Source organism: Lepisma saccharinum, chromosome 6 (assembly GCF_977018435.1).
Source record: "Lepisma saccharinum chromosome 6, izLepSacc3.1, whole genome shotgun sequence".
NCBI lineage: Eukaryota > Metazoa > Arthropoda > Insecta > Zygentoma > Lepismatidae > Lepisma > Lepisma saccharinum.
Window position 1 is genome coordinate 510,139 of NC_139234.1, and position 25,221 is coordinate 535,359.

General features: G+C 37.4%; 1 protein-coding gene across 6 annotated transcripts in view; it reads right to left on the reverse strand.

The window, feature by feature from the left end:
* Nucleotides 1-25,221, reverse strand: part of Dap160 (dynamin associated protein 160) — a 119,590-nt gene that overhangs the window by 18,238 nt on the left and 76,131 nt on the right. For all 6 annotated transcript variants that reach the window (XM_083123348.1, XM_083123351.1, XM_083123350.1 and 3 more), the window contains 7 exons: nucleotides 23,734-23,899; nucleotides 22,215-22,394; nucleotides 7,715-7,809; nucleotides 3,086-3,192; nucleotides 2,572-2,644; nucleotides 1,791-1,997; nucleotides 558-641 (listed from right to left, as the gene is read on the reverse strand). In XM_083123348.1, the coding sequence (XP_082979474.1) occupies nucleotides 558-641; nucleotides 1,791-1,997; nucleotides 2,572-2,644; nucleotides 3,086-3,192; nucleotides 7,715-7,809; nucleotides 22,215-22,394; nucleotides 23,734-23,899 (912 nt within the window). The remainder of the gene's footprint in view (nucleotides 1-557; nucleotides 642-1,790; nucleotides 1,998-2,571; nucleotides 2,645-3,085; nucleotides 3,193-7,714; nucleotides 7,810-22,214; nucleotides 22,395-23,733; nucleotides 23,900-25,221) is intronic.

Here is a 25,221-nt window from a genome sequence, read left to right on the forward strand (position 1 = left end):
GGCCAGACCATCAATAGCGAATTCTACTGCCAGGTTTTAAGGTGTCTGAGGGAGGATATTTGGTGAAAACGATTGGATCTATGGCAGGCGAAAAACTGGATGCTCCATGATAACAATGCACCCTGTCACCGAGCTCTCCTCACATGCGAGTTTCTCGCCACGGAAACATTATCTCACATTCTGCACCCAACTTTATTCACCAGATTTGACTCCTGCAGACTTTGCCCTCTTCCCGAAGATGAAGGCTGCCGTTTTGACTCCAGGGCAAAGATCCAGCGTGAATCGCAGAAGGAGCGACATGCTTTGCAAAGAAGACTTCCAGGACACATTCCAGAAGTGGCAGGAGCGCGGTATTGCTATGCAAGAGGACTATTTTGAAGGTGAAGTGTGTAAATGTAGATAAATAAAGTACTTTCTTGTAAACAGAGCTAGTCTCAAAATGTTTCGATACCACCTTGTACACTGTTTTTAAGCAAGAAAAGCTGGGATTTTGAGGGATAATTGAGGATTACAACTAACTGCAATAAAAAAATAAGATCCCAGCAAATGCAGCTTACCTGGTTACAGAATAATTCAGCAACATGCAGGGCATCTTGAAGGTTCTGGTGATCAGGGTGATCTTCAGGCGTGTACTCCAGCATCTGAAATTATGGCAGCTTATTTTTTCTTCTGTTCCAAAATATATTGCACAATATATCATAAGGCTGGAGAGGCAAAAGCACACGTCAGTGAACTGAGAAAACATTGACATAAAAACATTGGAAGATCTTGTCTTGGCATCATCAAATCTTTGCAGGTGCATTTTGGGGTTTAAAAAAAGATTGAATTATATGGAAACATGGTAGTGTTGATGTGTTGCTGTAGTACGTGCAAGCATGCAATTGTAATGTGTGATGTGTGAAATATCATCAAAAGAAATGACAGCCTCCGTCAAACCCCAATCTGATGTGATCATTCCACGTAACTTGTATTTTTGTTACATCACTTTTCTGCCACTTTTGGCTAATCACGATGAGGATGAGCGATGATTAGATGAAACTGATGAAAGGACACTCACAAATAACACCAATGTCCAGGCTGGGATTTGAACCTGGAAACTTCAGTCGTGAAATCAAAAGTCAACCACTGCCCACAGAGCTGGCCCATATAACTTTTGTTAAGATGAGATCTTTCACTGTCTTATATCATATATGGGAATCTCGTGTTAATACCAGTGCATTTAGAGAATATTGCCATGCAGTGCAATCAGAAATGTAACATTACATAAATATTTGACAAACCATACAATAAAAACAATAACAGCATTGCTCTCTTGCTCATCTGATCTACCACACAGTGTTGAATACAAAGAAATTCCAAAATGGAATTACATCTTGAATCAGATTTAAAATTGTCACCCAAAAACAATAATATAATTTGGGGATTGATTAATATGAAATTGTAATGTTCCTAACCTCTTCAATCAATGGGTTGTGCTTTGAAAAAGGCTGCATATTGAGACATTTACTTTACGTAACTAGGGTATATGATTTACATGTTTATGTTAATAACAATTGCAGCAAAACAGCATAATTTTGCACCACAACAGGCTATTTATAGATATATCTGATGGGTAAAAATATCTGTAATTTTACCAATCAACCAATATGCTTGTTATCGACCAATACATATCCCTACTAGAATTACTGTTCATGTGTGTTCACTGATCAGAACTCTGCTACAATGGGTTTGTAGAACATTAAATTGGACAGGAAATTAAGAAGCAACCAAAGTTGTTGCCCAACACTCACTTTCTTGACGATCAGGGGATACTTGGTAATCCTCTGCATGGGCTTCACCAGGAAGCTGCTGAGCGGCATCCCTTGCGTCCGAGGATCCCCCTGGCACTCCCTCACCATCTGACGGAACACCATGGACTCCTCCGTGAACTTCTGCAACAGAGCGGCAGCATTCAGCTGGCAACTGCAGAAGCGAATGTACGCCGTCATGCGGGGAAGCTGGAAGGAAGAGAGTTCGTCCATTACGCAAGTCAAAAGCTTCAACTCTGAATAACCTCTATTTAATTTACTAGCAATTTGATACTCATTTTTTACTACTTAAGGACAAAAGGTGGACATTTATTTCAATTGTGTCAAAATGCTCTGAACAAATTGAACGGTCTCTCCGATGTATCCTGGATTAATTATTTCCCTTTGAATGGCAGTTGAAAGTGATTTGTTAAGTCAAATTTTAGCTTAAATAAACTTTAATAAAAATATGATCTTATGAACAATGAAAACACACCCCCTTAACATTTTTATTAATTAAAAGTTACTTTCTACAATTTTAGTCTGAACCCTTCCTCTATCTGCTCATATCAAGTAACACAAGCCTAATTCTTATACTGTAAAATGAATACTTTCGTAAATGCTTGTGTAAAATTATCAACTGACACCACTCATGTAGATCTATCCCCCTTCTGAATTGGTTCTTTGATCTCTGTGAAGGAAATTGTACCCCCTGTACTTACAGTTGAGTTTTTGGTTGCCAAGAAATTAGTAAACTTTTTAACATGTACATACTAAAACTTACATTCTCACACAGAATGTCTCCTATAATCCGTATCACTCCATTTTCACTCATTTCTCTTCGTACACGGAGTGCTCTGTAATGGAAGAAATTTACATGTTCAGAAGAAATCCCCATGTACAACTAAAGCTAATAGACTTAAATAAATAATAAAATATTTTATTCTATAATACACATATGCATACACAACAGACACTGTCTAGAATTAATTCATCATGAAAATAATAAAACAGAAACCAAAATATTGTATATTATCAACAAAGGTATTGGTTGGTATCGGTAAATAAATTCCATCCGATGCTTTCAATACCAATTCTACTGACATCGGCCGATACCAATGTATTGAAACCTATGCACAAATTACTGTAAAACTGATTACAAAAATCCTGATATAATTTGTACACGCTAAACTGTGAATCACACCTCCCAATTAAAAACTGTGGATGTTAATGGTTTCCACGTTATTCTCATCTCAAAAGTCCAGACAAGCTCTTTACCTTTACAGCACTTAACTTACCTAAGAAACATAGTATTGCAATTGATAATTTCTTCCATGTTCACAAATATCTTTTGTACATCATCATATCCTATTACTCCACTACTCTTCAGAGGTTTTTGGAATGCCTGCAAAGAAGAACATTGTCGTGAGAGGAAGAATCTTACCTACCAACCAAAACCTTTTTTTTTTCGGGGGGGGGGGGGGGAGACACCTCCATTTTTTCAAACTTAATTGCACAATAAGCAAAGAAACAATCCTCTTTGATCACTAGCATTTGGCTTTACCACATGCAGCTAGGGCCATTATTCTTCCCACTAGATATAAAGCTGGCAAGCAATGACAAATAGTTCTATTTCTGTGTTCATGTCGACATGCTGACCCCAACGTGGGAAAAAATCTATCATCATCTAAACATTCTCCGTGTGACAAAAGCTGCATATAGAAGTGTACTGATACAGGACATAAAACCTTTTTTGATTTATTTTTATCTTCATTAGTTCCTGATTTATTAAGAATTGAAATGTGTCAGACACTGTGTGTACACCCTGTACTTCATAATGACTTCAGATAAGGTCACGTGAAACTTCCAAAAAGACAAGTTGAGTGAAAGTGGCAATGACCTACTGTTTCACAATGGCAATAGTGTTGAAATGACCTTGCTACATGTCTGCAGGGTCTGTAGTGAACATAAGTTCCTGTGGAAAGCAAGTTGCAGTGGTTTGAACATAGATCTGCACTGAAATGAATGCTCCAACAGAAGCATTATGGACTTAATTTTGATAATGAAAGGTGTATTGCAACCTAATACTCAAGTTCAAAAGTGTGACAGTCTTGCACACCCTCCCGGCAGTCTGAACCTTTTACCCTGCAAGTTTCACATTTGTAAGAAGATAAAGCAGCAGCGTAAGGTTACAGATTTGCACAAGATACTGATGTGCAGGAGGTCACACAAACTAAATCAGCAACCCGGGAATTTTATGATTTTAGAATTGCCAAATGAACCAATTACCTTGAATGCAGTGTTTTGTTTATTTTAAGATAATACTAAATGGTGGTCCATATTGATGACGCACATTTTATTTTGTATTTTCAGACAGTAGGAATATTCTAACATTTTTCAACTGCATGGTATTTGGAAGCCCAAGCATGGGAGTTTATATTAATTCCATTTTCATTTTATTGTTCTAATGAATTATGGTGCTGTGGACTCCAGTTGAAATTGCTTATGTTGTGGAAGCGTTCCTCACTAGTGGAAGCTTCATCATTACATGACAAAGGCAATTCAGAAAACATTTCACGAAATACCATCTCTGAAGGTAATCCTGCATGCTGTGAAAAACATCCGCGAGGCAACTAGTGCTGACAAGAAATCTTCACCTGGGCAACCTCGAACGTCTCCTAGTGTAGAGAACATTAAATGCCTGGCGAATACAGTCGAGAAATATCCCTACCGTAACAGTCACTGCGGAGTGCTATAATGTCATGTTAATCACATTTTTAGTTTCGTAAATGAGGCGGCTTGGTTTTACATAAATGTGGAAGAAACACGATGGTGCCACTCATCATACAGGATTAATGCCAATGGGAACCCTTCAAGACCATTTCCCTGGTTGTCTTATTTCCAGATTAGGTGATGTCAATTGGCCATCCAGATCACCCGACGTAGACCCACAGGACTACTTCCTGTAGGGTTACCTGAAGAAAGGGTGTGCACCACAAGACCCCAAACAAATGCGGAACTCGATGAAATAATCCATAGGGAGACAGATGCCATTCCGGCCGATTTGCTGCATCCGTATGACTATGAACAGTGCTGTAAACTCCTGTATCTTGGTTATGTATTACACATAATGCAGAATAAATGTGCTTGTTCCATGTCTAGAAATGTGTCCCATCAATATGGACCACCCTGTACTTCCCAACATAATTACCTATGAAGACCCTCACAATATGAACACACTCGTATTTCATTAGAAAACACTAAAATACACTTTATGGAAGATAATCAAAATAATTTGTGAAAGAAGAATCAACGTAAAATCTGACTGCACAAAACACATTAACAACTTCCACTGTTTCCTTCCTCTCTCAATCTTGTCCTCCCTGATGACGACCCCAAGAGAGGGTTGAAAGTTAGGACCAAAGTTTTTAATGTCCTGCACCATGGCCATGCAATATAAGGCATCATGCATTGAGCTCCGATTACCGGACACATGCAGGTTCGGGTCTCCTGCGGGAAGTGTAACAACTTTTCTCCCGAGATTTCAGCGTGTGTATGGGACCGGTGGCCACCCACCATCGTGAGGAAATTGGGGAGCTACGAATGAGTAGCGTAGCCCAGTCATGGAAACCTACAACTACTGAGAGTTCGTCGTGCTGACTACACGTCACCCAGCAACTGGTTGGATGGTCTCTCAATTCGGCAGGTGAGGCCGGCAGTCGTATGTTTTCAATGTGTTTTGTGCCTTTTATTTTACTACTCCCGTTACAAGGTTGGTCACATTTTGCTATGGTTGTTCCAGCTCATGGTGCAAGAAGGTTTTTTTAATAAAATGGAAGACTATTCAGAGCAGTAAAGGTGATGTGTGAGAAAGTAGAAGGAGTCTTTCGACTGAATGGGAAAACATCGCAAGCCTTTATGATGATAGAGGAGCAAAACAAGGGAACAATTTGAGCGCATTACTCTTTACGACAGTAATGGATGAAGCGATAAAAATAGGCAAACAAAGAACAGAAAAAAACAAGGTAGGAATGTGGGGAATGAGGCCAGTTCATTGTCAAACTTTGGTGTACACGGACAATATGGTGCACATCGCAAATACAGAGGGTATGCTGCAATAATGGACAGAAACATTCAGGGAAAAAGGGATGGTGGTAAATGAAAGTAACAGCAAAGTAATGAAGATGAGCACAACAGAAGCTAAAGTACGAAAATTAAACATAAACTGTAATGGAAAACAACTTGAGCAGGTCCCAAGCTATGAATACCTTGTAACAACACTTCCATCAAAATGGAAAAATAGAGCCAGAAGTTTCAAATCCTGCCCAAAAAGCAAATATGCATACTATCAATTGAACCAGACAATATTTGGAAAATTAGAATATGAACAAGGGTCAAACTATAAATATGTAAAGCAGTGATAGAACCACTACTACAATAGGGAATTGAAAGCTGGCCAAGGTAACGAAGTTAGCAAGATAACAACAGCAGATATCAACTGATACCGAAAAATACTAGAAAAAACAAGAAGAGACAGAGTAAGAAATGAAAGGATAAGGCAAGAACTGGAGCAAGTATCAACTGAAAACAGTGTCGTGAAAAGACAAATCAAATGGTTTGGCCATGTAACCAGAAGGAAGAAGGCTCAGGGGCAGACCAAAGAAGTCATACGAGAACACGGTAGAAGAAATAGGAAAAAAAAAAAAGAGGGAAGGCATTCCAAGAAATGAAGAAGATGGCCAATAATAGAGAAGAATGGAAAAAATGGTTGAGGCATCCCTGATGCCTTAAAGGCACAAGGGGCAGAGAAAGAAGAGAAATCTGCATGCAAAATTAAGGATAATAAATAATAAAGATAATTTTTTAAAAAAAATAGACAAAAAATTCTTACTGTCATAAAAATGTTGCTTGACTGTTTTCACGCACAATCAAGTATGATCCAGTTACTGATCACACACTCAATTAATCACTCCACCTTAAACTATCTTGTGGGACTATATATTCCCCTATATTCTACAGGGTGTTTCACCTGCTCTCGGCCACTGATTTTTGCTTATAAAAAATCAAACTATTGGTCATAAGGTAATGATGTTTGCTACAGACATACCTTGGTGCATGAGAATCATGGTGACATCATTGGAGATGGCGCCACAGTCTCTCTAGTCCTTGCGTGGACATGCACGTGCATCTGAGCGATTCTGCCATTAAATGCCAATCGTACTGATGTGTGCTTTAAGCCTGAGTTCTTGGTCCACTTGTATGACGAGGAACTCCATAATGGCTGTCATTTCCAAAAGACTTTGGCCACCTAGATCGCCTGACCTTACCCAACAAGATTTCATCCTATGGGGTATGCTGAAAGGAAAGGTCTATCACTTGAATTGGTGTTTTAAGTCCACTTTATGCACAGAAAGGCTAATTGGGACTGGACCTACAGTTTAAAGTGGGATCCAAACCACTATGTCCCTCCACTCGGTATCGAACACAGGACCTCTTGATTACAGGGCAACAACGATACCACTGTGCCATCAGGGAGGCCAAAAGGTCTATCACAACAAGCCACAGACTATCATGTAACTGCAAGACAGCATTCGGTGAGAAATTGATGCTGTGACTCCTGATGTGTTGGTGTATTTCTTCCGTAACATGGAAGCAGGTGCAGGCATCCATTGATGCTAATGGCAACCACTTCCAACACTCTTGCTGTGATGTCACCATGCTTCTCATGCACCAAGGTATGTGCGCAGCAAATTTCATTACATTATGACCAATAGTTTGATTTTTATAAGCAAAAATCAGTGCACAAAAGCGAGTGAAACATCCTGTATTTCAAAGTTTAAAAATAATGCAGCAAGGCATAGAACTTAATCCATGGGTACTCAAAGAAAAGGGCTAACATAATTGTATTCTCTAACATCAATACTTACATCATTCACAATGGACATGTCCTCTATGTATTTCTGTTCCGTTGAGATAAGTTCCTGAATGTAATCTTGTCTTTTCCTCTCCGTAGCTGACAACGCTTCAGAGGAAGGAAGAATTAATTATTCAAACTCAAAATTTATGACAAGCAAATTCTATAAATTACGTAAATTTGAACAGAAAAAAATTAGTACAAAACATGACATGCACAACATGCTGATAAATTCACTTGTTCGAGATACTAAATGTTTCTGCGCACTTTAAAAAGCACAATGCACACTTTCAGGCATTTCACCACCTCCAGGAAGAAGAGTGCTACGGAACTGTGAGATGATGTTAACAATGCTGATATTGTAGTGTTCCTTTTCATAATCCCATGCTGTTTAAAGTACGGAGAAATGTTTAGTGCCTGCTGGATAAGAACATAGAAAAGCACTTTTAAAAAAAGTATTGAAAGAGAAACAGACAATTCACAGTGCTTGATTTGGAGAATCTACAGGTTGATGTGAATTTTGTAACACACATTAATAGTACAAACTATAGTGCAAGTCATCAACATCATAAGGGAAGCAGTCTGCTATAAAAAGTCAATACTAATGACATGCACTAAGCAAATACCCTAGAAAACATGGAAATTACTTCTATTAACTTGTGAAGGAAACAGGTATTGGGCAAGGACACACAATCACTTCTGCATAGGTGGTTGAAAAGCATCATTCCACCTTCAACATACAAACCAGTGACCAGTGGAAATTCCCTACGTGACTTGACCAATAAGTTTGATTTCTCTTGCATTCACCTATTCCTTACTTACGTTTAATGCCAATTCCAAAAACAAGTGTGTATCTCAATCATCATAACCGCAATGATTGAGTATTCAAGGAGAAATTTGACAATTAGGCTATTTGTGTGGCCACGATGGTCTAGTCGGTAGGGGATCTGACTGCCATGTGGGAGACCCGGGTTCGATTCCTGGAGTGGGTGATCTAAAGTCTGAATGTTACCAGCCTTGTTCGCCTAAAGCAGCTCTGGGGCTCATTCAGCTTCAAATCAATGGGTACCTGGGGGGAGGGGGGGTTAAACGTGGTCTGAGCATGGTGCTGATCACATCACCTCCAAAATGGCAAAGCTCGAGAATGTTTGCAGCCCACCACCACATACCCTAAGTGTGCCTTCATGGCACAGTGTTACATGCATGGGAAACTTTACTTTTACCTTAAAAATGAATATGGTATCTAATAAAATGAACCACGTATGCAACCTTCAGCAATGGCATCCTAAAAGGAACTACCAGGTGCAATACATCTCATCCCTAATTGTTGCTCAATGATGTACAGTCAACGGCAAAGATGATGGTAAGCAAATTGTCCACCGCTATTTTCATTACCTTTTTATTCTACATGCGGTGTTGTTTTAAGGAATGAAACTATGTTGGTTAGAAGCAGGCATTGTTCTCTGCTTATTGACGTCTTCATTTCAATTCACTGTCATTACATTGTGTAATTCAGACCGAATGAAAATGGTGGTAGACAATTCGCCTACTGTTTCTTTCGCCGTTGTGTGTACCACTCTGCAATCTCATGTTCATGGGGACACATTGGAAGATTCAGAGGGTACACAAGTACACAGCATGGTAGAAATTAACTAATCTACAGCCTACATGTGGTTTGTACCTCAAGTGTGTGAGGTAATTGCTTTAGTTTCACCATGTCATTACTTCACATACAAATAATGCATGATAGCCCAAAGGGAGGCATAAAAGGCACACACAAATCTAGGGGGACATTATGATGAAAACTAACAATCTACTACTGTTAATATTCGAATTCGCTTCTTACCTGTGAATCCTTTAGTTGCGCAAAGATCAATTAACATTTTCTTCTTTTAGCACTTATATGTACTACATGTTGGCAATTTAGACTAGCACTTTCCACGCTACAAATCAGTGTGTTCGACCAATGTTAAATATGCAATTAGAGGTTGATACTGAACTTAATCTGGTGAAGAACACCCATTACATTTGCCAAGGAAATACAATAAAGACACAGTCCTAAGGTACAAATCATTAAATCACATGAATTGGTCTCCATGTAGAAACAATGAGGAATAACAAAAACTACAGTGGAAAACATTAAATAAATATCTTTTATTGTAGTTGTAAGTTGAAAGAAAACAGTTTTCTGTTCTAGCTAATGTAAATTATACAACACATCTCATAAGATTTTCATCACATACAGGTCTTGATAACAACAGAGTAATGGTTTGAGTAAGTACAACTATGCCTTCAAGCAAGCAAGCATTTTCTATAATGAGCTATTCCTCTCTTGTGTCCTATACACGATTACGACTAATATCTCCCACGTGACTTCTTTAATATCACGATGTACCACAAATAGTGACAGATCAAACATTTGAGCAACGATAAAACAAAGTATACATGAATATTGATAACCTAGTTGTAAAACCAGTTGCTTTCATTTCATCTTGAAAAACATGACAAGTCAATTGATAATGGGAAAAAATTATTTGTCTTTAATAGCATACAGTATGCAATTTAGAAAAAATAGTGGTGCCAGGAGGAATGGTACTGAAAATGCACAACCAGGGTTTCATTTCTATTCTTAGCATGCATAGTGTCTATTTTTGAATATAATTTCCATTCATATGGACTTGTACAGTCATGGACACTGCTGGGTTGTAACAAATCCATCGACTTTCAATGGAATCATTACAACCCAGAAGTGTCCATGACCGTACACTCAACGGCAAAAGAAACACTAGGCAAATTGTCCATCACCATGTTTGTTTTCCACACTGTGATTCAAATTAAAATTTTCTTTATTGAAGAGCGAGGTTCAGCCTGTGACTGTACTTCCACCTAACCTGCGATAATGAATTGAAATAAAAACGTCAGTAAGGGGAGGCCAATACCTGCTTTGAATCAACCAAATTCCATTCCTTCAAACAATGCAGGTTGTGGAATAAAAAATAATGAAAATAGCGATGGACAATTTGCTTACTATTATCTTCACTGTTCAAAACACGTTTCAGATGAATATTGTGATGGGTTTCACAAGTTGCTTACAATTTTCAGTGTGCAAGAAGCATTCTCTGACACAAAGTACTGTCTTATGGCTTGTGCTGGAAAGTACACTATTATTATATAGCAACAGGCAATGTTTTACAAACTTCTCCTTTCCATCACCAAATCTAATGGATTTGAAGCTTCTCAGGAAACTACACACACTACAGGTTTCTTCTTTCAATTTCATTGAGTCTGGCAATGCACGTAAGTGTGAGAAAGCTACCTGTTTTACAGAAGCAAGGAATTTGCTTTCAATATTCAATAGTAAAAGTAAAGTCAAAGTTTGTGTTAAGTTCACTTAGTGCTCAGATAGGCTTAATCAAGACTGGATCTACATCTTAAAGTGCAATCTGAACAATTGCACAATGTGCCTCCACCAGCGATTGACTCTAGGACCCATTGATTCCAAGGCGGCAGTGTTACATCAGCACTATCAGAGAGGCACAATAGCGAAAACATGTACGTGAATGCAATGAATGGAATTCGAGAAACAACAAAGCATTTCGAACAATTTTTTTTTAGCAAATATCTATGAACAAACATGTGTGTTTGTTTTTCTTTACATTCATTGAAGCTTATAAACCACTTTCAGTACAGTTTATTTTGGAGCATACTGTAGTCACAAAATGGTGAAATTGGAGAATATTACCATAAATGTAATCTATCCAAGATTTGTTTTATAATATCCATATTCATTGCTAAGAATATTCAAGTAATTGTCATTTAAGCATGCAATGTACTTTTGATGTAAAATTAATGCGAGTGCACCAATTAAATTGGCATAATTCTTTGGGGAGGGGGAGGGTATTTTGGCAATAGGAAAAGCATCAGCTGGTTTGGTTGACTAAAGACTAAGCAATATTTTCTAAAACTGACATAAGGATCAGCTGAGCACTTGCCTGTTTCTCCTCTGACTTTGGAATGAGAATGAGGCAGAAGCAAAATAGAACTGGTTGACAAGTTCTTCCTTTCCCACCAAAAATCAAGCAAACACTGGTGCACACACACCAGATAATGGAATGATAATAGCACAGCAAACGGATGAATGAGAGGAAAGGTCTAACTTCATTTCCGCAAGTTCTTTAGATACAATTAGGAGTAATGTCTAGTGGCATACCTTAATTTATCAAAACGCACATTTTTACGAAAGAAGTAACATGCTTTTACAGAATTCATTTTCTTTTAAAAAGAAGTTTCCATTGCTTCATTTCACACTAATGAACAGTCCAAATCCTCTCCAACCATAGCTCTTGCTTGACACTAAAGCCTAAGAACGTGGTTCTATCACTTTGCACGTGTACCTCAAAATACGCAAAACAATACGTTTGTTTTGAAGCAGACAATGAGAGTCAGCCATGATAGCCAACACTTATGGTTTACTACTTGGCAACCAGCATCAGAGCTCCTTGTCCTTGGTAAGGACATTTTACATTTAACCCTAGTTTACCCAAGGGGATAAGGCCCACCACCTTAATTTATTCCAATTTTCAACTGCAAACATTTTTATAAAAAAAGGAAAAATTGTTCTTCAATATTCCGCTATTACTTTTATTCAAATGTAAATATGAGTCAAAACGCACTTGGTGGGCCTATCAGGCACTCTCTTTGAATGCATGTTGAGGCACTCATACCAGTGACAGTGTGTAATTGACTGGTAACGATGGTAATTTTTGTAATTCTTATAATTAACAAACAACTGCACTAGTATAAAAAAAGCATTAATGAAAAATTATCATTCTTGTGAATTTTAGTGAATGGTAAAATATGTGTGCAACACTCACGCAATAATGGTTTATTATTTTTTATGATTGTAATTTTTTTTAATTATTACAATTAATAAATAACTGCACATATATAACCAACAAAAGCAGCAATGATTCAATAACAAAGTGGTTTCTTGAATCTTAGTGATAAATGTAAGTGTAGGTCTGTGAGCTCTCCCCTCATGTAAGTTAAGTTTCTCTGCACGGGGTTAACATGGATGCCAAACTTATTCCCTACCTAGAACATAACACAAATTTTGAGGTGTTAGCTTAGCATCTATATCCAACCACAAGATAAAGAATGTGGTGCAATGAAATCCTCTGTACTGTTATAAAAACACCCTACTCTGACTAGTCCCGGTCATAATGTTCTTGTGTTTAGTGAATTTTATGTCTTGATCCATGAAGATGGAACAAGATCTTAGTGATCATTTTGTAAGCACCAGTCCCTCATGGGAAGAAATGCTACACTCCTTGTTTATAGAAAATATGAATATACTTCAAATGTCAATAGATAATGGTTATAAAAGTAGCGAACACATTATTAAAAAATAAGGAAGACATAACAATAATGTTACTCTTCAATTCCGAGACAAAATAGAACATTCTAATGTAATCAAAATTCAATAAGATGTAAACAATAAATTGGTAAGAGAAAAGTTTCTAAAATCAGATCTCTAAATCATTATAAATTTTAGTTCTGCTAGTTATTTAGATCTAATGTAACATACAAAGCTTCTTTCTTTATCACTGGCCACTCGGGCCTCTCGTCTGCTTTGTTCATTTATTTGGACACATCAAGCATTTTGCAGTTTGGTGTTCTTAGAACTCTGGAAGGGAGGAATCCAGGCAAACTGGTGGTACACATATTATTAAAAAATTATTCTATTTTGTTACAATACTTTTTCATTGTGGGACACACGCTAGTATATAATATTTGATCATTAGTATGTATTTTTTTTTCATGGGGAAAATGTTCATACATTTCTTGACTTCCAGTAAGAGATGCCCTAGGTTAGGTGTGGTATCTTTATACCCAAACACTTTAAGCTCCAACAATGCTTTCAGACTAATGCATGGCTAGGAGCCTTGACCATTCTACATTATTTTCATTTCTGAAACTTATATTTTCTTGAACATAAAAAATAATGTAAATATAAATTATACTCTAGTTGCATTCTAGAAACAATCAATTCTTCTTAAATTAACAAAATCATCTGACAATCTTCAAAGAGAACAAAATCTGGGATCAAATATAATGACATATTGCACTCTTAATCTGGAACATCAATGATAATGCCTGCATACAGGAAAGGTACAGCCACATTACAGGGATAATAATGACCAAGAGTGACTTGGGAAATGAACTTCTGTATGAATGATGGAAAAAAGTAACAATAGAAGCACTTGCAAAGTAATAATGGCCAACTGGGCTCCAGTCTGAAATGTGTGAGTTATTGGCAGGCCATGGAGTTCAAGGGGAAAAATTAAAGGAAACAGCAATTTGTGAAATATCAAACAGATACGCAGCTGGCCAAATAATGCACATGAAAACTATGGAAGTTTTTTACATTCTTGGATGCAAATATTGCTAACCTAAAATTGCACACAGGCTTCAGCCTAGGTGGACTCGTGTAACTCCTTACATATGTCAAAATGTACAACCTTTGTCATAAAAGTTGCAGGACAGACAAACGCTTACGTTACAGTTCTTCTGGTGACTTATATTCAGTCATGGGTTGTGTGTTCTGCACATAATGTGGCCATGAAAGTTGTTACACAAAGTTCCACTAGCTGCCAGGCCAGTGCATAGCAGCAGAGGCATTTGTTATGGGGATCAATGTGAGCACCGAACACTGAGTTTTGTGTGAAGTTGGGGAAGACAGACATAGAAATATGGAAATACTTCTATAAAGGGACCACAAACAAAAGAGGCTTGTTATTCTTTCCCTCCATCTGCTCAGCTCGGGCACTCACTAACCCTATCAAGAGGCTGTGTGTTTGAGTGGCATGCGAGGATTTTAATGGTAGGATGCCTGTCTGGGTGTCACCAGAGGCATTGTCCTCCATGACACACTTTACGTCCGTGGTCTAAAGCATTTGTGGCATGCAATTAGAACCCATTTCTGAGCACCTGGACAGTGGTTCTTACTGCATGACAATGCAAGACCACACACTGCTCTGTCGGTCCAGGAATTTCTTCATAACACTAAATGACAGGTATTCTACATCCTCTATATTCTGCTATGTCAGCATGCAATTTCCTCTTGTTTCCCTGGCTGGAAAAAAAATATGGAGAAAAATACGACATAAAACTGCTGTAGTGATACAGAAGACAGCAACGGATGAGGTAAACATATTGCTTCCAAAACCTTCAGAAACGTTGGTAGCGGTGTATCAATCGCATACGAGACTACTTTAAAGGACTATTAGTTGGTAAGTTGGATATTTTATTTCTTGCAGTGCCACTCCTGGAACTTTTTATGACAAAGGTTGTATGTACATTGGATTCTCTCCTCCCCTCCCTCAACTTCTTTGTTAGAGCTCTGTCCACCTCCATATTTCCTTACCATTCACAATTTCCACCTGAAATTATTGCTCACTGAGGAGGAAATTGAAACAGTACCAAATAACTTGTGTTCACATCATAAGACATGTGGATGGACATTGTCACCACTGGCTCGTGCACATGTATTGGTCTGCCAGCATTTCTTATATAACTGCACAAGAACGTAAAGATAAGTTTCATTGTGACAGTACCTTGCTTTGAAAACAGTCCTCTACTGAAACGAGGAACTTGTATATAAAAGATAACATAATATGCATACATAATGATGACAATGCAACTTTAAGCAATGCCAATTTATTGCTAACTGATTCACAATTAATATAAGAAAAAAAATACAAAAATAAAAACACTCCAAAGCAAGTGTCTCCATACTTAATATTTTAGCACCTCTCCAATGACTAAAGTTGCTTCCCCAATACACAATTCTTGATGACGGGGAGTCACATTTGAAACTGACTCAAGAGATATCTCATTGGGTTTAGCCTTCCATTAGGAATACCTCACAAACTTTCATTTTAATTTTCTTCTGGATATTCTGATTGAAGTTCATGGTATGATTTTTCAACAATGAAAACTGTGCAACAAATCAACAAATACAGAATTAAAATATCAAACCTTGATAGTTTACCTAGCGACATACTCTGAAATAATAAATTGATTGAGAAAACAAATAAATTGATTGAGAAAACAAAGCTATCTAGCATTATCACTCTTCAACAAATACAAGGAATTTACACCACTGGGTACTGTAATGTTTCATTTCAGCAAATGATTCAACATGCATTAAATTAATGTTTAATGTATACTTGAGTGTAGCATCCGCCACAGATCTATCTTAAAATATATTCTACATGTTCATAAATTCAGATCTACAAAGTTAACATGAACTATATATGTATACATATACATAAATAAATATACAAGGATAACAACACATAACCCTGTTATAAACTCTGTAGCCTTCAGCCGTAAGGGGGAATACAAGGTTAATGGTAAATAGGAACATACATAAAAAACAGGGCAAGAGTAAAACAAAAATCTGCAAAGAAATTGAGCTGTTAGTTGGTACTGAGAAAAATTAATTCATAAATTATTAAATTATATTGCAAATTATTAAGCACTATATTATCAGACAATGTTTTCGTATCACATTTGATTCCAACCTTCCTCAGTCCTGGAAGGTACTTACATTCATCACCAGCATTGGGGAGGGATGGGGGCATTCTTCTTATATTAACTTTACTTTAAGTGTGTAATGTATTTGCAGTATTAATAATAATTGAAACACTACAATGCCACAACATTATATGATAATTACCAAGCAACATAAGGAGCTGCACGTATCTTTTTACTCAGAACAAATATTATTTAAAATGGAACATTTAGAAGCACAAACACTGAATAATGTTCTTCAACTTGACTGTCCCATTTCTTTCTGGATTTTATAACTCATTGGTTTCTGTGAACACTAAAAAAAGCACTAAATACGATTACAGGAGAAAAGTTCACAAAGAAACAGCATTATGCAATCTATATAAATATGTATGTGCACTGAATTTTAGCATATCTGTAATTTACTCCAAATATTTTTTTTCTGAGGGGGGTGGTACGTAGCTTTATACAAATCCCATTTGATCTTTCTTTTTAAAAAATAAAATCAACCACCGACTTTCCTTGAGGACAATGCAAAAAGCCTGTAACTGAGAGCGGGAGTGGATAACGGAGTCCATTTTCCAACAACTTATTGCAAGCAGTCACTCGAGTTCATCAACTACATATATACTATATATATATATATATCCATATACGATCTTATCTGGCCTAAGTTTCAGATCTTGCAGACAGACCTCACTCATACAACTCTACAACATGACTACATAAATAACAACAAATTCACAAAAAAAAAGTCATGGATTTCAATGTTAAAGCTATTTCACTGAATTACTCTAGCACATGTTTACAGTTAACTTCTACTGCAATATTTTAACATTTATCCTTCAAGTAATTTTACATCCATTGCCGTCTCGATGTTGGGGGAATTGTGCTAGCACACCAACAAAAGAAAAATATAAAACTCTCACGACACTACCATAACTACTTGTTAATTCACATATACTTCTTACACAAGTTACCATTTATACTTTTTGAAACAATGCAAACAACATGGTAGTGGTATTGATGCTATAGATCACAACAAATACATCACCAACCTCTGAAAGAAACTCGTGTAAATGCAAGAGAAGATTTTATCAATTATGCTCATGAAGTGCATCAGCACAGAGACCCTCTACCATGATGCTTTAGATTTCACAGACTGTTTTTTGTCATTAAATTAACAGAGGAGCAAATACACATACATACATACACACATTTGTTATTGTGTCACGTACGATGCAAAGGTGGGAGCCTTTCAACTATTTCAGGTAATACAAAATATTTCAAGTGCTAGGATCATACAATATTTAAAGTTTTAACATTGCATGCATGTTCAAGTTTTACTGAAATATTTGGTAGTTTTTCCACTACAACACATGACAAAAAGCACAATTCTGATTCTTCTTATTGCAAAGTTGGTGCTCTGTTACTTGAGTCCAAACATAAATATGTGCAATACCAACTGAACTATAAAGAAGTTGACTGAACACCATCCGAGAAAATACAACTAATTCTGCTGTTCCAAGTGCTAAGGCTTGGTTCAGTGCACCATGACGTGACGGGAGCAGCAGCATTCATGAATAGTGGGTCTCTGGTGTTGGCACCATGAACGATGTATTGCATCCTACAATTAAAGAAATCCACTTGTCAGATTGGTTTCCTTTCAGTCATTGTAAACTATCAACTACGAGGGTCATCCAGAAAAAAAGGGAACGTTTTGGTGTAAAACAAAAAGGACAAATGTTGTATGCAACAAATTTATGGTACAGAAACAACATACCTTACTCTACTTTCCACATATTCGCCGTACCCATTCAAGCACTTAACATAGCGTGATACCAGCTTGTTGATACCATCATTGTACTCGGTTCTCACCAATGTATTCAACCGTGTAGTGACAGCATATTTTAGTTCATCAGCCGTGGCCAAGTGCTTTCCGGAAAGAAGAAACATTCGACTGTAGCATGCTCCACCTACGCCCCCTCAGTTTGAGCCAAGCAGTGAGATGGTGCAGAAGTGACCCACGCTTATGCCAGAGGCCTTGAAAACAAAGATCGATGAAGCAATTCAGGCTGACTGACGTTTCACGTTAGACATTCTGCATGAACCTTTTCCTGCAATTTCAATCTCTCTTTTTCACAAAATCGTTACAGTACACCTTCTCAAAAATCCTGTCACTACATGGTTGAATACATTGGGGGCAACCAAGTACAATGATGGTATCAACAAGCTTGTATCACGCTATGTTAAGTGCTTGAATGGGTGTGGTGAATATGTGGGAAAGTAGAGCAAGGTATGTAGTTTCTGTACCATAAATGTTCTCCACACATCATTTGTCGTTTGGATTTTACACCAAAAAATTCATTTTTTTCTGGATGACCCTTGTACAAATACTAAAAATGACACTCATACATCTAACACATACTAAGTATGGGCTGTTACAAGAATTTTGCAGGAGTGCCAATATAAAAGTGTGCACCAATCTGAATCCCATTGTTAAGTATTATAACGATTAACAAAAGTCTCAGCATGCATGACATTTTCTTCTCTCCTTATTCAATGCTTTAGTCACGAACACAGGAACTTCACAAAGTGCAAGTTCAAAAAATGGGGGTGTGAGATATAAAAATGGGTTAAAATTTTAAATCCAGACCTGCATGGTTCAGAGTATATCCAGCCAGCAGCATGGAATGGTTGATGCGAGACGCGAGTCAGGGTTTTCAATTTTAATCTATTTCTATCTTCCACTTTTTAACCTTAATGTTTTAAAAATCACACTTGTATGATGTTATTCAGGTTGATGACCTAAATATTGAAGAAGGAAAGAAGAAAATACTTCACATAAGTACTTTTATTTTTATTAATCTTATTACAGAAGTAATCTGATATAAATGAAACATGTTTCATGAAAAGAACTTGCCTGCAACATTTGGTAAACTGAGTTTTGTCTTTCTCTGTAGGTTACCTTATGTGGCTATTCTACCTCTTGAATTAAACACATCAGTGGGATTTGTCTTAGGAAAGTCACAAATAAACATGTATTTTACTACAACAGAATACAAACCATAACTGTGCACTCACTTATGGGTTATTATGGAAATCTGAAACTGGAAGATGTTACCGACAATTTGATTATTTTCTTCCACAATTTTTATTAATAATTTCTGATAAAGCAAACTATTACGTGTCTCCAATTTGAAGAATCCCCCGACACACACACTTTTCCTCTGGCAAAGCCAAAGATGAAATCCACATTTATTTACGTGCAACTGCTTTTATTGTAAAGGCATGTTTTAAAAGGTGCACTAGTTAATTTATTGAGGCCAAATTTGTGTATGACTAATGAAGCTATCTGGTATAGCAATAAGGATATTATGTACTATTGTTAGTTCTTATTCGTTATACAGTATACTCTCTTCAGCATTTGCTATCAGCTATCACTGTCTCTCTAACAAACAAATATGTTTTATATAACTGCCACCAGGAGCCAGTTTATAAACTCTGCCCCTCTAATAGATCTGAAGTTTGAACACAGCTCATGATGAGACTCGCAGTTTATCCCATCTTACCATCTCCAAAGAACTTGTTGGTATCCAGATGGTATAGCCTGTAGAGGTGCAGGATCCATGCTAACTCCAGCAGTACTTGGAATTGCTACTTCATCATGCAAACATCTGAGAATGTATTCGTTAACATTTGTAACAACTACAAAGATGATTTCTTCATATGACAGTAAAAAACTTATGTCACATGCCGGCACCATGATTGTTAAAAAAACACAAAACACATAAACAAAACGATAAAAAACACTTTAAGCTTTTGTCCAAGCTTTCGATTTGATCTCTGAATCATCATCAGGACTGCTCGAGAGATGGCGAAGGGGACGTGTTGAGATTCTGCTGCGCTACTCGCTGTGCCAGATGTCATTGCGGTCTTGCAGTGTTGGTAAGTTCTTGTTTGCCGAGTTTGATGGCTGAAGGAGATTGTTTTTTAAGTTTAACGATGTTATACCATGATAAATAAAGATTTCCATATAAATTGTCGAGATTATCTTCTTTTTAATCATGTGCACACCTTTCTTAACATCCCATTCTATTTTTCCTTTAGCATACACCAAAAAGGAGATGCAATCCTGTGGTAACTGGCGATTGATTTATATTACATGTTTGGCCAACCCAGAAGAACTTTCTTTCCTGCTTACGTATCCTACGTGGTCCGTGAATCTGTCTTTGATAGGTCTTTTGCCTTGGCCTACATATTTCCTGTTGCATTTGCATTCAACACCGTAGATGCCGGAGTTTGTTTAAAAATCCTTGTCGCAAGTTTTGAAGCCTGCTAAGCTTTGCACTATGGATCTTCCAGGTTTGTATGCTGCTTTGTACTTCCGTTTATGTAGGATGCATCGGAGCTTGGTGGATAGACCTGGTACAAGTGGCCATAAGCCTATAGACTATTTTAAACTGTCGCTTACACTACGGAACTGGCTGTTTGATTACCAGCTACAAAGGACTAGTTGGAGCCTGCCTAATTCGACAAGTACGAAGCGGTAATATGGGACAAAGCCCTGGTGTTCCAAAATCTGGTTGTGGGATAACAAAAGCTGCCACTCATCTCTATTCATCATCCATGGTGTGCTCTGAATAGTTTTCATGTGTGGCACATTACAAAACATTTTTGGAGACACTTTAGGTTGCTGTTCCATCAAAGGTAAAGTGTTTTAATCTGTTTGTAACAAAACATTCTGCATCAAAGAGACAAATTGTTTGGACCACAAAGTTGATATTTTGAACATGCAACCATTAACTTTTTTTTGTTTGGTCTAGATATCATCTTTATACTATACTCGGTAACATAAAAATTGGCTAAGAACAATGAGTACAGGGTGAAAGCAGTTGGTGTCCACATCCTCACAAAAGCTGTATTTTTCTCGCATAGCAGGCATCACATCTTAGTGCAAGCAGCTCAGTGTGGACTTTACTATCATGCTGAAGTAAACTCAGCAGAACAACAGAGCTTTGAGCGACATTTGGTCAGCACATTGCTGCTGATTTGACTTTATGGACTGCATCACCACCACCCTGATGGATGTATTTCCGTCAATGAAACACATAAATCATTTGCATAAATTGTTCCTTTCTACAGAGCTTTTCACGGTCAAGCTGTTCGTGCAGCAGCAGCTAGCGCAGTGAGAGCACATCTGCCAGCAAACTGGATGCATCATCCACGTAACTGGAACTGCTAGCAATGTAACGAAATAACCTCGTACAATTACATTGACGAAATGACGCCAGGATAATGTCTTTCTTGTGCAAGGCGCCAGAGGGATTTTGAGGAGTATGTTCCAATCGTGCTCCAATGTCGTCTACTTTCTCCTCTGTAAGCACCATTCGCTTCTTATCAAGAACAGACCCAGTTTCCCTAAATTTGTTGACAAGTTTTCGAACACTATCTGTGTGTGGAACAGGAACATCTGGGAATTCTGTTGAAAAACACATTCTAACTTCCCTACAAGAATTCGTAATGACGTAAGAGTCGTACATAAAAATTTGTTGTTTTAAATTGTATGGATAGCGTGGCATTATTTATTAGACTGCAGAAAAACACCAGTAATATGGAAACTAAAATAAAACAATCTAAAACACTTGTTAACACCTTAACACTTCCCAACCACGTTCAAACCAGACACCAGCTACCTGGATACTGAAGCAATGATGCGTCCGGTTCCAAGATCGATATACAGAAGTGGGTCTAAATGCCGGTAGATGCACTCTCACTGCCCAGCTTGCTAGCCACCGCTCCATGGACAACTCGACCATTGCTGCTCAATTCACCTAGTTGGATATGCATAATACTCACCCAATTCAACATGTAACAAAATCAGTTAGGTATAATAGTTGACTTATGCTAGTATGTGACATGCACTTAGTACTTACATTGCGCAGCTGAAACAGGCTCCACATAATTGCTTGGGAAGAGCCCCATCTTCCCATTCAGCTCCCCTCTCCACCACGAAGGCTCTTCGTGGGCTACAATGGTGATAACATCGTCTTTCTCAAAACTCAGTTCATCTTCGTTCTGAGCTACGTATGAGTATAATGCAATAACTTTCTCCTCTGCAAAAGGAACACAATCAATTACTAATAGTTAAGTACCTTGCAAACGCGATAACATCGAAAAATACTAATTGTTGTGTAAAAGTGTTTATGTATGGAGTGCCATATTCTAAACACGTTTTTCATGCATTCGAAATTATATCCATATCATACAATGATATCGATATGAAAGACACAGTTTTGCCATATTTCAATAAAAGACAGTCACATATATTTTTCTCTATAGCAATTAGAAAACTAACTTTATTATCTTCTTACAAGTGCCTGCCTTCTCAGTTTCAGTGAAAAATCCTGACTTCTGTAAAAAAGATAAAGATACTGACACTTCCACAATAGCAAAACATTCAGGAAAAATCAAGCAATCTGACAGGAAAATACTAATAAGTCCAGTGCCATCTATTGTTGATCACAGCAAACCATGGCTTTACGTAGTAGCAACTTTTTATTTTAATCTATTTTGCTTTCAAATTATTGAAGAATGAGACAAATCCATTCAATATTGTCAAAAAAACTATTTAATTGTTGTAACAAAATGTGTTAGCTTGTGTTTTGGTTCTGAAAGGGGAAAAAATCCATAAAGAAGGAAGTGAAATCTATATCACTCTCACTACTAAAAACATATGGTGGTGGATGATAGCAAGAAATGCTATCACAAGGCAAAAAGTCCAAAACGTGCTATTTTTGGCCTCTGTGCTGTAATATAATGAAGAAAAATAATGCTGAAAGATTCCAAGAACCTGGGAGAATGGAACATCAGGATTCAACCAGATAAGTGTGAAACTGACTTTTTTGTTGCGAATGTTTGGTCACATGTTTTGTGTTAAAAGTAGAGTACTTAGGTCTTAAAATAAGGTAGAATCTTCAACATCTGTGCGTTTAACTCAGAACGGATAAACAGTACGTGTTATTAAAGGTTCAATTGTCAAATGGAAAAGGGTATTTTGTGAAAAAACTTGTAAGAAAGAATTACGAAATTCAGTAGCAGTGCAAAGCATATGTAATCCACTATCAATTCTCATGTAACTAGGTGCTAAGAACAAATTAAAATACAGTTTCTATTTGAAAAATTACTGCTATTAATATTTTGACATTTGTGTAAGTTCAATTAGTGGATTTTCTCAACCTCTTCTTCCCAAAGGAACAAGGCCAATTTGAAAATTACTAGGAGGAAAAGGTAAAGCATAGCTGGTATCTTGTGTCAACATTATTAAGAATAAATAAATATTTTAAAATACAAATATGCAAGAACCCATAATACAATTAGTGGAAACTAATCACAAATATTAGAGTATTTTCAAAGTTAAGAATAGAGAAACATAGATGTAGATTCAAACCATACCTGATTCCGAAGTTGGCTGAGTTGGTTCAGGAGTAACAGAATACGAAGGGATGGGGCTGGGACTGGGACTCTCGTTGCGCTTCAGGCTTCCCCGTGAGCCAGAGGGCCCCAGAAGCTTCACGTAAGAGGCAGGGAACCAACCCAGTTGACGCTTCTTGCCCTTCGCCTGAGGAAAGAAAGAATGGGGCCTTTAAAAGCACTTTTCAGCTTAAAATCAAGGATGTTGTCCGAGATGATCTTGTGTTGTTTAACTCACTTTAACATAAGAAGCATTTCCCTATCACTTGGCTGATATCCTGAGAAAACTTCCTCATCATCAAACATATTTCCACACTATATTTTGCTTTATTTTATTTTATATTACAACGTATTGTTCACATCCATACCTATTGCTGTATTGCAAGACTAATCAGATGCGACCAACCTGCTGATCACTGTTTTGATATGGATTGATTACAAGCAATGGCCATAACCATGGTCTTTTCAGTACAGCACCACGTAATTATTTTTTAAAAAAAACAATTAAAAACTTGAAAACTACAGTATAATTTTTATTAAGCTTCATTGTTAAGTAAACATCAATTCCATTTTTCTTCCATCCCCATAGGTTGAGAATCTGGCTACCACATGGAAGACCTGGGTTCAAATCCCGGGGCAGGTGAACTGCACCAGGAATTTCTCGTTTCTGTGTGGCTCTGAGACCCACCCAGCCTCGTATAGTGAGTACGTGGGGGCAACCCTGGGGGGGGGGGCAAAGGCAGCCGGGCATGATGCTGATCACAACTATGGCTGGAATCAAGAATATGTGGAGCTCTATACCTCCACATCACCCCATATGCCTTCATGGGATGTGTGCACATGCACAGGGGTAGCTTTACCATTGTTAAACACAACTCACTAATTTATAAAGCTGGAAAATATCTGGGGCTCAGGAAATTTTTCAAATTCAAATTCGGGTTATATTTCGTAAATGAGAGATGTGGTAGTAGACTAATACTGGTAATCACTTTTTCTGCGAAAATGCTTTTGTCATAGTTCTATTAATTTCAATGGCCACTGCCACCATCCTCGTTGAAATTTGTTGCACCAAAGCAACAGTTAATCATTATTTTATCACATGGCCTCCCGATGGCGCAGTGGAGGCACATAGTAGTTCGGATCCCGATTAGCCTTACTGTGCACAAACTATTTCAACATTGATAGAGGCATATCACTGTATAGGTTTATCTATAAACAACCTATAATTTCTGCAAAACTCTGCCATCGTTATTATTTTTATGTTCATAAACTTACAATTCAAATTTCCTAGTTTTGTAAAATAAATGCTTAATATGCAAACACAAAAAGCAAACCCAATGCTGTCTGTATATGTATTTTTGGTATTTAGCATTGCTTTTCTGCCACATTTGACTGATCAAAATGATGAGGATGTGTGATAATTACATAAAATTGATGAAGGGACACTCACAAAGAATAACATACCCAGGC